A 12298-nucleotide genomic window follows, 5' to 3' on the forward strand; every position below is an offset into this window, starting at 1 on the left:
TCTTCTGCAGAATACTATCTTCTCCTACCCTGGAATACATCCAAACCAGAGGCAATATTTCACCCCTCCTTAACTCTCTCGTATCCAAGTATCCTCCCACTGGTTTGGATAGAGCAGGGAAGATCAGAAAACACAGAAGGATTTGGGGGGAGGAGCGGGGAGGAACACCTTGTGTTTGAGAGAAGAGAGGGCTAAGACTTAGTGAAAAACCTTTCTTCCTTAAGAACAAGAAAAATGGGACAAATTGGAATATCTCAGATTCTTGACAACTAGACAGTTTATCAGTATTAAACACTATGATTTTAATACAATTGTTTTTTAAGATACTGAGTTCATTGTATTCGGATAATACCAGTACCATGTTTGTTTTTACCTTCTGGCGGCCTGTTAGATGTTGCCACAACGACAACCCCATTTTGGAATAGATTTTCAAAAAGCTGCTTCAGAATCATGGCATCAGCAATGTCAGTGACCTACAGAAGACAACACATTTGTTTTATCTTGCTTTCAGCTTCTGCTGCAATAGATCTGCGAGTGGCTTTGTAGCTAGGAAAAATGCTTGTTAGTGAAAGCCATGGAGAAAAGATTCTAATTATTGCTTGGTGAGAAAAAAATAAAAGGGATAATTAATAAGCAGTGAATGTACCACGGTCTTTCAAAACTTGCCCACTCTTTATTGCGGAACTCCACCATTTCTTTACCAATTGTTAAATGATTCCATGTTAACTTCTATTATAAAACTACAGGTGGGAGACAGAGAAAACAGACCTAAACATTTAAGAGGCCTAATTAATTACAAACAACATGAAAAAAAAAACAGAAGACACAAAGAAAATACACACCGGCTGTTTTACATTTCTATTACCTTTGAGGCAAAGGTTTGCAGAGGTGAATTTAAATGGTCATGGGACTTCAGAAATAAAGACAAGTAGCCAACTATACATAATCAGCTGCTGTTGAAAATAGAATGATATGACATAGATACTATTGTGTGATTGTTGCAAAAAACAATTCAACAGATGGCCCATCACAAAAATAAGCAATTTCATTGTTCTTTTTAAGTGCCTTCTATTACTGTCCATGAATAATCAAAAGGCACGGCAGTCACTTCCAGCACAGTCAGCCTCTTCTAACCTTCAGCCACAAAACACGAATAAAAAAATAAAAATGGGTTGGGGCAAGTGATACTGGGGGAAAGGGGGGGTGGCACCAACAAAAGACTAAAACAAAGAGCTATAAAATACAATTTCTTTAACTATCTAAGCTTAGCTTAACAAACTTGCTTTACAGTACCAAGAAAGAAGAGGAAACAGAAACCACTCCATACAAATGAGAAAAAAAAGTAGTAATTTTTTTTTTTTCTGTAAAAAGCCCATTGCTACAACAGCAATTTAGATTTTACAGGAGTTCACCAACTGCGATTGGAAATCCTAGTGCTACACTTGTTTCTCGTGCATTCCTTTTGATTATTATATAGACACTTGTTGCACTCTGACTTACCAAAACAAACCCCAATTCTGAGGAAATAAAAAGTAGTAGCATGCTGAGAGTTTTATACTCACTCATTACACAACAGATTGCTAGGCTTTCACAACTTTACATGTATATGTTGTCATAGTAATACAACTACAGAAATACTTTAACCAGTAAAATTTTTTTCCCTACTCCACTGCCACCACACTCTCCATATTACACTAGAGACAATAAAAGACTTAGGTTGCATTTCTAACAGCTAGTTTGGAAGCAATAATGTTCATAAGGAACCATATGTAAACACCAGTTTCCTTCTTCCAAAGATTTGTTCTAATTAGTTCTAAGGAATGCATTAATATGGGAATTTTTGTCCTTTTCTAGAAACAAACTTTTACACAGTCAGCAACACACTCCTCAAATTTGCATGTCCCTGATCTCTAAGACTCAATATTCTAAAAAGCATGTAGTAATTCACTATTGTACTACATGTCTAATATATCTGCTTATGCACCCACCTATCGATAACTTATTTCTTCTGAATACTAAAAGTTAGGAACTTTCCCTGTTCCTAAAAAACAAGGCACACAAGGAATTGGTATGTAAGTGCATTTTTGGGGGAACTGAATTTCTTGTATCACAAGCAAACCTAATAGCCAAGTTTTTAAAATGTTTTAAAAGTTTTAAAAACAAGTTTTAAAACCAAAATATTTATAAATAATTTTGTTACCGATATTTTTTGTTTAAAAATACTGTAAAGCATGCTACAGGGATGTTAGAAAACAGGGAAGAAAAGAATATTAATGATCCCATAATAATACAGCTTGGGAAAGAGAGGAAATTTCTACAAGGTAAAGCAGGTAGACAGGAACTAAAGCATTGTCATTTCTCATGTTTTTTACTGTATCCAGCATTCACTGCAACAGGGAACAAAAGCAAAGGCTACAAATTACCGATAAGGAGAGACTGCTAATGGAGAGAATGGAGAAATTAGCATTTAAGAGAAAAGATTTTTATGACCTAGTGCTGCTTTCCATTATGACTCATGAAAAAAAAAAAAAGAAAAAAGAAAAAACCACCAGACTAATAGTTAATTTACATGTGTGAGTGCCTGAGACTCAGTCATCCACTGATTGGTACAGTTCCACGTAATGAATGACAAACATAAGCATGTATTATCAGTAATTAGTATTAGCACAAAAATAAGAGCCTAATTTTTATTAGAGGCTTTTAATAGCATGCAGGTTAGTAAAAACTCCCTAAATTGTAGTTTGCTTTAAGTCCAAGTGGTACGAATGGTATACATAATGACTAACACTGTATGATCATCCAGCTTACCAAGAAGTAGGGATGCTGTTCTCATTATCAGTACTAGCATAGGTTACAGTCATATGGCAAAAATAGCACTTCTAACTACCTTGTATAGTTATTTGATTGTTAAACAATAACTAGTGTCTTTTTATTGGCCAACCTCTGTGTTCTGAAACATAAAAATTATGATTACAAATGGCTTAATTCTAGGGTTTTTTTTCCACAATGAGGACACATTTTTAGAATGGCTTAAGACTTTCGTGATTTTAAAAAAAAGACATTAATATTTACTGTAAACTGTACGACAAAGATCAGTAAGAAACAGCAATGCTTTAATAATCTGAGAGCGTGTGGGTCAGGCAAATGCTGACGAAAAACCTGCTTCAAAATGAACAAACTCAGAAGCTTGGTGCCATCATTAAGGTCCTGGCTATTGCACAGTATTTGCAAAAAGAAACATTTAAGATATAGTAATTATTTTTTTTTAATACGATAATATTTTGGAATACTCAAAACTACTTTTGAAAGTACTGAAGTATTTTTCTACATCAACTAGTCAACTCTCCACTAGTTCAACAGTTCTCTAGGCTTTGCAAGAAGATTCACTTCAGAGTACTTCCTTTTATTTTTTCAGCCTGCTGTCAAAGAGGAATGTGCAACCTCAGCAATGCTTTTGTATTTTAAAGTTCTGCATTTGGTTTCCTCTGAAATATGAGTGTTAACAATACTTTGCTGCCCCTGTTACAATATCACTCGTCCGTGTGTCTGATCTTAAGATAAATAAATAAATTCAGCTTATTCTCCTTTTTTTCCCAACAGGTATCTGAAAGCAACCTGAAGTGTTTCAAGCAAATCTCAATAGTTTTCTGATACTTCCTCCACACACAAAAGTATTTTGCCAAAGTAGTGTAGACCTAACTTGACACTTCATCTGTCAAAACAGACAGCAGCTTTGTCTGCAAGTCAGAGCAGTGTATATTTTGAGTCTCTGACTCTTTCCGGTTTCATTTTAATCTACCAATTCTTTAAATATGAGTGAATCAGATTGCAGTAAAATCTAGCCATTACCTCTACTGGGGAAATGAGCTGCAAACATCTTGAATTAGATATGGCTCCTTGTGTTAGTTGTATCACCATGTGAGCTGCTCTTCCAGTCACTGCACTACTTTATGAGTATTTAAGAAGATTTCTTGTCCCTAATTCAGTGCCTTCTGCAAAATTTCAGAAAGCTAGGACTCCTCTTCAGTAGGCAAAGCCTGCGTAGTGTTCTGTGCTATAGAAAACCAGTCAAGAAATCCAGCTGTTCAGAAATCTGTGAATTTAGAACATTAGTACGCCCAGAACAAATACATTTTTAAAATTCATATAAGAATAAAAAGTCTTAGATAAACATCTTGAAGTATAGTTCTTGTATTACTTTCCCAACTGTGACTCACCGACAAAACCAGGTGAATTTTACAACTGAAGTGACTGATGTACCTCAAGCAAGTCAGCAGGGGGAGCAGGCAATCAATTTGGAAACAAAAAATACCAGTCTCACCACTTAAAATGTGGAAACATGACAGACAGTCTGGAAACACAGCACCACCAGGATATGAAAGCAGTGGGCATTTATACTGAAAAGCAGGTATTTACACCAATCCGTGGTAAAGATGCCCCTGCCTACCATTTGAGCGTTTGTCATTACATTCCTCCCTTCCCTCTTCAAACCTTCCCATTTCTTCATAGTGTAAATACAACTGTCTCTGTATTTAGATTTTATACTGCAAGTTTTGGAAGCACAGCATTCATATTCATGAGATAAAGCACAATTTAAATTATCCAAGAGCAGCAATTGCAATGATCCAAAACATTCTGAAATCATAGATCACAGGACTACCCCTTGTAAAAAAACGCAAGAGTAATTAAAACACCTACTACTTTACAGCTACAAAAATCCCCTTCATGGGAGCTGATAATAAACTGGTTATTTTCTCAGGTGCACAGGCTTGTAAAATAATAGCTAGGAAATATAAATTGCTCTATCCATTTCAGTAATGTATTATTTTAAAAGCAGAAGACAATTCATAGTTAATACATGATTCTTTTCCTACTGGCGATTTGAGAACTAACACAGATCTGTTCTTAACTTGCTCTGCATTTTTTCTCTGAATTAAAAAAATCTCAGCTGATTAGAGCTGCCAAACACCTCTAGCCTCCCTCCTAACATTTTTTACACAGCAGTTCTAACTTAAATTGGTGACATGCCTTTAAAACAAAATTCACAAGCTGTGTAAAACAATTGGAACAACCAAGTCTGCTTAGACAAAGATAATTTTATGAGTTTCTTTTTAATTTTCACATTTAATTCAACAAAAGTTCCTTAAAAATGTTAGTTACATTGATATAATGTGGCACTGCCATGCCAAAGGCTCCAGTAACTCTATGAAAGAATTTAGGTTGAATTTGACATGTTATTTCCACATCCTTAATCACATTGAGACGATTTTGTTGCATTATATAAACTACAGCAAAGACCAGGCATGCCAAGCAAGTATCAAATGACTACTCTCCCAGGCACTGTACAGACTCAGTACAGGATGATGGTCCCTGCCCTAAAGTACTCATGACCCTTTCACCAAACTCTAATACCCTCTTGTACGACCAGTAACTAGACTGACAGAAGAAAGCATCATAAGGCGACCTACACTGCTAACTTGCATCTTATCTCCTGGGAGGAAAAAAAATAAAATCTGTAACTCCATCATCTTCAAAACTGTGAAATGGTTTCTACACTTCAACCTCTACAGTTTACTACCAGCCAGTGATTCAAATACTTTATTGGCAGTAACCTGTGTCATATTTTAAGATTAAAAGTAAATTTATGAAGTTGCCCCTGAAGCAAATGAGTGATCTCTGACTTCTCACCTGAAATTCATCAAAACATAAGAGAGCAGCTTCTTCACTTATCTCCTCTGCGACTGGTGCAATAGGGTCATATGATTTGGCCATAAATCCTGCTTTTCTTTTTGGCAAGCTCTGCTTAAGGCGATGTATTCCTAGAGTTGATAAATGGAAAAGAACAAATATTTCTTTTTCTAAGATAGGGAGAACAAAATTATTTAGCTACCAAAAAACAAGTAACCCAGTCCAGTAAAAATAAAAAAAGCTTAAAATTTAGTCCGATTTCAAGACAGCAAAACAGTTTTCAAACACATCTAGGCAACTATCAAAGCTTGCAGATTCTGTGATTCGTATTCTTGTTTAGAAATATGTAAAACAAAAAACAAAGAACGCCTGAATGCTAGGCACCTATACTTCATATTTTAAAACTGATATGAATTACAGTTTTATCTTGCTCCAATCAATTACCTTAGTTTCAGTTTCACTTTGTAATCTGGCATTTTCTGTCTTAATCTTCTGAGTATGAAAAACCCTTACGGTGATTACGAATCAATGGCACAGCCCTGTGCATTGCAAGCTCTGAAGGCATACTCAGAATGCATTTAGTTAAAAGAACGCAGACATAGCAACACAGTTATATTTTAAAATGTAACGATGATACTGGCACAAAGTAAGATTATTACATCCATACTTCCCTGTCTCATGGATTGCATTCCATCTGGCTATAAACAAGCATTCAGAAAACAAAAGATCCTGCAGTAAGAAGTTACCTTTGTTAAGATTAAGCACAGATGACAAGAAATGGAAACAAAAACTCTTAACAGTGACCCAGCGGTGACAGAAAAGAGGGCACTAAAAGGGGCAGAAGTTGTTTACACTGATGAAAGCTTCCCAAGAAAAATGCAGCTATTAAAATACTTGTAAATTACAGCGTCATTTAACAATCTCACAGTATTTTAAGGTCACAGAATTTAGAAACAGAAGCAAATTTTAAAATATCTAAACCAGTGTCTCAGTGAAAACGACTTGCCTTATTCACCGTGTCAGAAATATCTTCTGACACTTCGGATGAACTTCCTTCTATTATTTTTTCCTCTAAATTACTGATAGTATTACTAAGTTTGCCAACCAGAACAGTTCTCATTCTCTTTGGCATTTATACCTGGTTTAGTTATTGCTGATTCAAAATGCAGATTGAATTTAAACTTTACTGTTTCAGTTTTAGCAATTGTCTTCTTCAGATTGCATGTAAGGTAGTTGGTTACTGGAGAACATTTAGTTAAGGATTTAATCCTATATACACACCCAAGTTTACTACACAATCAGGTATACAGAATCTTTGAGAAAAGATACTTCAGAAATAATATGCAATTAATATCTACTCTGGTATGACAGACAATGCTGAAATCCTTTAACTTCTAGTTTTTACTTTTTTTTTTCTTAAATTCTTAGAGTTACACCAATTAATATGAATATGAGAATGAGACAGACTTTTTAACAGATACCATGTTTCACAAAATTCTTATAAATACCTGGGTCTGCACTTACTCTGATGTACATCTAGCATGAAGCCATGAAAATGGACTCTCTTTTTCCTTTCTACTTCTAAGTGGGAATAGAACATGTCCATCACCATTGTCTTTCCTGTGCCTTCAAATAAAAAACAAAAGAACACACCCAATAGGTAGTTAATTTAAGAACATTACATACTGATTACAATAATGATTGTTCATTAGCTTTGAACTAATGAAACTATATGCTTCCACAGAGTAAGTACAAGGCCAGACTGTTTGTGACAAACAGTTATATTTGTTGTTCAAAAACTTGGAACAACTACATCTTTATTTTTCTGATTTAAAATTTTGATCCATACAGAGACAGTCCAAAGGTTGGACAAATGGCTCCATAAGCATCCAGAAAACGTCCTTAGTATTTCCTTTTGAAATGCAAGTACATTTTAATGCTGCACTGTCACAATAAGAGTATATAAATACTCTCCACAGCCCCCTCAATTACTTCCCAAATTCTTAAAATGCATTCTTAAATATTAGGGAGTGGGTAATGCAAAAAAACCTACACATTGCAATGTAGTCCAGTCCAACAGCTTCCAGAATTCAGAGTGCAACTGCACTAAATAACATGATAATGTGGCAGAAAACTAATCCTCGAAAATTCGTTAAAGCAAGAATGCCACATAAACATAAAGCTTTTAAGACACTTCAGAATTCGAATAAACATGCATTTCGAAAAAAACTCCATTGGAATTGATACAACTGAAACTTACCAACATCTCCATAGACATAAAGACCTTTTGGAGGCTTGTTTTTTGCAAAGAGCTGCAAATCAAGAGAGAAAGAATAAATATGAATATGGGGTAAAAGAAAAGCAAGCACATTGCTGTGGTGAAGTAAAAAAGTAGCTACACTAATCACCAAAGTAGCACTAGCTAGCAAAGTGTAACCTTGAATAAATCATTAGCTTAGAACCAGTAAGCAATCTTAATATTGTATTTGTGCAAATTCTATAAAAGAGGCCAAACATATATGCGGGGATAGGGTTGTTTGGGTTTTTTTTATCACTGTGAGAATATCCCCATCCCCAGTCCTAGCACACATGCCGTTTTACCAGAAGACATATAAAATGATTAAATGTTTCCTGATTATCATAATCAAAACAAATCCTTTTCCTCATTAAGCCATTTGAACAAACAGTCCTAGGAAAAAGGATTTAAGCAGTATTTTAGTATTCATAGATATATGTACTATATACCTACTAAAGCTCTAAGATATAAACCATTAGGATTCAAAAAATCAGTATTTAGAAAGCCAGCGAGCATTGTAGGTCACCTTTCTCTCCACTTTGAGCATTAAATGCAGAATTGTCTCTGGCTTAAACATGATTAAAATCAATGGAGTCAAGTCACATGGTAAAAATATGTATAGGTGAAAATATATACCTATACACACATGCGTGTATATCTCTGTGTGTGTATATATATATAAGGTTATTTTCAAAGTATGCCTTTTATTAATCATGTTCTCAGGTGAGTTATATTTACCTTGAATGAATACTGCTTAAGAATTTTTAATCTCTTCATATTGCTCAGGACATATGTTATGACATCTGATGGTTTATTCTGTTCACTATATATACATTCAAATATATATTTTTATGGAAAAACTTGGAATAACATCATGACATTGAAACAGTTTCCCCCCCCCCCCCCCCGTATTGTGGATAGCCACTTCCAAGTATAAATTTAGAAAGAAACAGTTTCTCAAAAACTGGAAATCTTAAAATTCTCATCAAATCCATGAAACTGAATTAACATCCACAAAATACTTAATACTCTAAATAACTAAATACTCTTCTACAGTGCTCTACTTTCAGAGTTCTATGAGCAGAGCCAAAACAGAGGAAAATTAAAATTGCAACCCTGTGATCTCATTTGGAGCTGGGTAATTGCTAAACAACTGGAATTTAAAGCACTTTCCAAAATACAGCGCCATGTTAAAGAAATCAGGGAGTCAGTAACAAAACACTAATTAAATATGAAAGAAAATACATGACCAAAAGGTAGAGAGATAATGTCTCAGGTCTATAGTACCAGTTTATTCAGAAAATATGCAAGCGTAGCTCTTATATAAGACCCACTTATAGACTTAATTTAGAGCTATATTAACAGGATAATAAAAAATTTGTATCATCAATCTATGGTTGAGCAGCGTTTCAGATGTTCTGAAACCGTTCCATTAATAGACAAGGCTGCAACTATTTACTAGTGCTTTGAAAGCACTGCAAGACAATTTAATTGACGAACATTTTTCAGTGTGTACTTTTTAAGAGCTTGCGCTCATTAAAACTACTGATGCTCAAAGTTACACAGTGAAGAAAGGATAAATGGGAAAAAAATCCGAATGAGAGAGACAGTCATAGGAATTTCTTTATTTTTAATTTGAGATTAACAACAGTGATTTTAACATGACAAAAGACGAACGTGTTAAATTTATGACGCAAAAAGGCTGTATTAATGTGATTTGCAGTTTCAGAAGGAATGACAGAAAGCTAGAAAAACAAATCAATGTTTAGAGTACTGCTTTACCTATCTTTTATAAAGGTTATATAACCAAAACAAGTAGTAATGCCTACATTTTTACACCATTTTTCCATTGTAAAGTGTGTATTAATTACATTTAACCATCTTGAAGTTTGTCTTTTCAGGCATATTTTATTTTCACTCCAATACTTACCATTTCTAGAAAATACGTTGCAGTAAAAGGATTTTTTGGCTAAAGGAAATAAATATAATGGCGGGGGCTCCATAATAGTCTAAACCAACTTCTGTTTCATTTAAAAAATCAAATTATGAAATTATAATGAATTAGTTTTTGTGAAGACAGCAATTTTTGAGTGATATCTATTTGCTTTGAAAAAAAAAAAAACAAACCTATGGATATTGTGGCAGATCCAAACATTTGCTGAAGTTGATCATCTCTAAAAGCAAATCAAATGGCAGAAAACCTCTTATCCGCTTTGAGCAACTGAAAAAATTTGTAGGAAATATTTTACTTCCAAGCAAAGTTGTCTTTTGTATACTTCTGCCAGAAGTGACACTACTGCCACTTTTAGGATACTTAATTCCACAAGCCTGTCAGGTATTGTATAATACTAAGAATTTATTTTTATATTTTGGGGTTGGGGTTTTTTAGTATACATTTTATTTTAAAAAAGTAAACTCAATCAGTAGACTTTTAATACTGAAACTCAGACATCCTACAGGTTTCAAGCTATTCTGCACAATCGTAAGATGTTGGGTTGGTTTTTTTTTTTGTTGGGTTTTTTTTAAATTATTTTTGCATCTTCTGAAGCCCGGAAGTTGTGCAAGCAAAAGAGCAACTTCTTCCACTAGGATTTATCATAAAATCCGATCAATGCCGTTGGCTCAACTTAGAGCACAGCAAGCAGTCAAGAAAGCCAGCAGTACATGGGGATGAACAAAGCAGAAGACTGATCTTGGTTTTATTGAAGCACACACTCCAAAAGAACAAGGAGGGAGATATAATGCAGAAGATCCTCCAGTTACCCTAAAATAAGGGTGCTCTTGTTTATTTCTGGGAGAGAAGGAAGAAAAATGGGACATGTAGGACTACAAACTAAATGAATGAGCTTGTCCTTGCCCCTTGCTTCCATATTATCCTGAGGTGTATTTGGGGGTCTCAGCATAATCGTGTTCAAATGGCTGACAACAAATCTGGTTTTGCAACAATAAGATCTAAGGATGTTAAAGTTAATATTTGAAATGTACAAACCCAAAGATATTAAGGGATGCAAAAAATCTGAGTTTGAAGGGGAGAATTTAGGAATTTTTAAACATATATTTTGAATGCTCACCCCATCGTTTCAAATGAGGGCATCACCCCAAATGTGTCAAATCCCTTGAGTCCTCCAAGTTTCTTAATACCCATAACATTTTTTGCAATAACTTACGAAAGCATAACTTAAGTGCTTCATCAAGTTTCTTTATTATCAGGACATGCTACAGTAGGAACCTTTTTCCATTCATAGATCAGTTGACTTAAAGACTTTTCTCTGAAAATTCATTCATATGCTAAAATAGTTACATTTCCATGAGAAGACACACACATTAGTGTTCCCAGATTTACAGAATTCTCTCCTCTACTACCAAAATGCTTTACACATTCCTGTTTCAAAACTGCATTCCTTGCTTTGATTCTATCACGTCAGATTTTTCTTTTTTATTGAAACTTCACTGTAATCAAGCAATATCTTACCTCACTTAAGGAATTATATTGGTCAAAACATCTCCTTCATTCTGACAACTTCCTATTCTTTTTAAAATATCTTTATGTGCCACGTCTTCCCACCTTCTCCCATACTCCCCGCCTCAGACACCAGAAGCAAGCGCCTCATTTTCTGGGAATGTTTACACACTGATTTGGGAAACTTTCAGGTGAAAATACATATCAATAATAAGGTGGTTAATTAAATATGCAAAATTCAAGAGCAAAGTCTCCAAACAGCAGATTTGCTTTTAAACACTAACAAAACTGCTGCTTTCTCTCATTCTTTTAGACCTCCTTTTTGGTTGCTGTTGTAGCTGAAGACATTTTCAAGGCCTTGAATGGTGTTTACTATTGTTCATACCTCTTTTCAAAAGATGAAATAAGCTTAATTATAAGTGAGGTCAAGTCATTAGTACAGCAACTCAACAACTCTTAAGATGTCCCAATTGGTATTATTTTGAAAAGCTAGAGATCTGAAATGTCTATGCAAACTCTTATGGCCTTGAACTTCAATTCAGAGAATCTCAAGATATCTCAACATACAAGGCCATGCTTTTACCAAGTTGAACATCAAAGTCACTGTTCAAATTCAAGTAATAATTTTGAAAAACAGAAACCTACCTGGTTTGCAGCAAGACTAATTGTTTTTTCCCCTCAAATTAATTCTAAGCTGATGTCCCCCCCAAAAAAATACACCATAGAAAAAAAGCCCCATATTTTTATTATCATAAAGGAAATGGCTGGTGTCATGTGTTCCCCAGCTACTGATTTCAGAAAGCTTTGGCCTGTGAGGTAATGCAAGTCTCTCAGATAAACATTGAAATGCTTCT

General features: G+C 34.6%; 1 protein-coding gene across 1 annotated transcript in view; it reads right to left on the reverse strand.

The window, feature by feature from the left end:
• AFG1L (AFG1 like ATPase) overlaps positions 1 to 12298 on the reverse strand; it is a 74205-nt gene that overhangs the window by 47763 nt on the left and 14144 nt on the right. The window contains exons 3-6 of the mRNA XM_064447504.1: positions 7949 to 8000; positions 7213 to 7314; positions 5689 to 5819; positions 374 to 473 (exon numbers count right to left, since the gene is read on the reverse strand). Of these exons, the coding sequence (XP_064303574.1) occupies positions 374 to 473; positions 5689 to 5819; positions 7213 to 7314; positions 7949 to 8000 (385 nt within the window). The remainder of the gene's footprint in view (positions 1 to 373; positions 474 to 5688; positions 5820 to 7212; positions 7315 to 7948; positions 8001 to 12298) is intronic.

The sequence above is a fragment of the Phalacrocorax carbo genome, chromosome 3 (genome assembly GCF_963921805.1).
Source record: "Phalacrocorax carbo chromosome 3, bPhaCar2.1, whole genome shotgun sequence".
Lineage (NCBI taxonomy): Eukaryota > Metazoa > Chordata > Aves > Suliformes > Phalacrocoracidae > Phalacrocorax > Phalacrocorax carbo.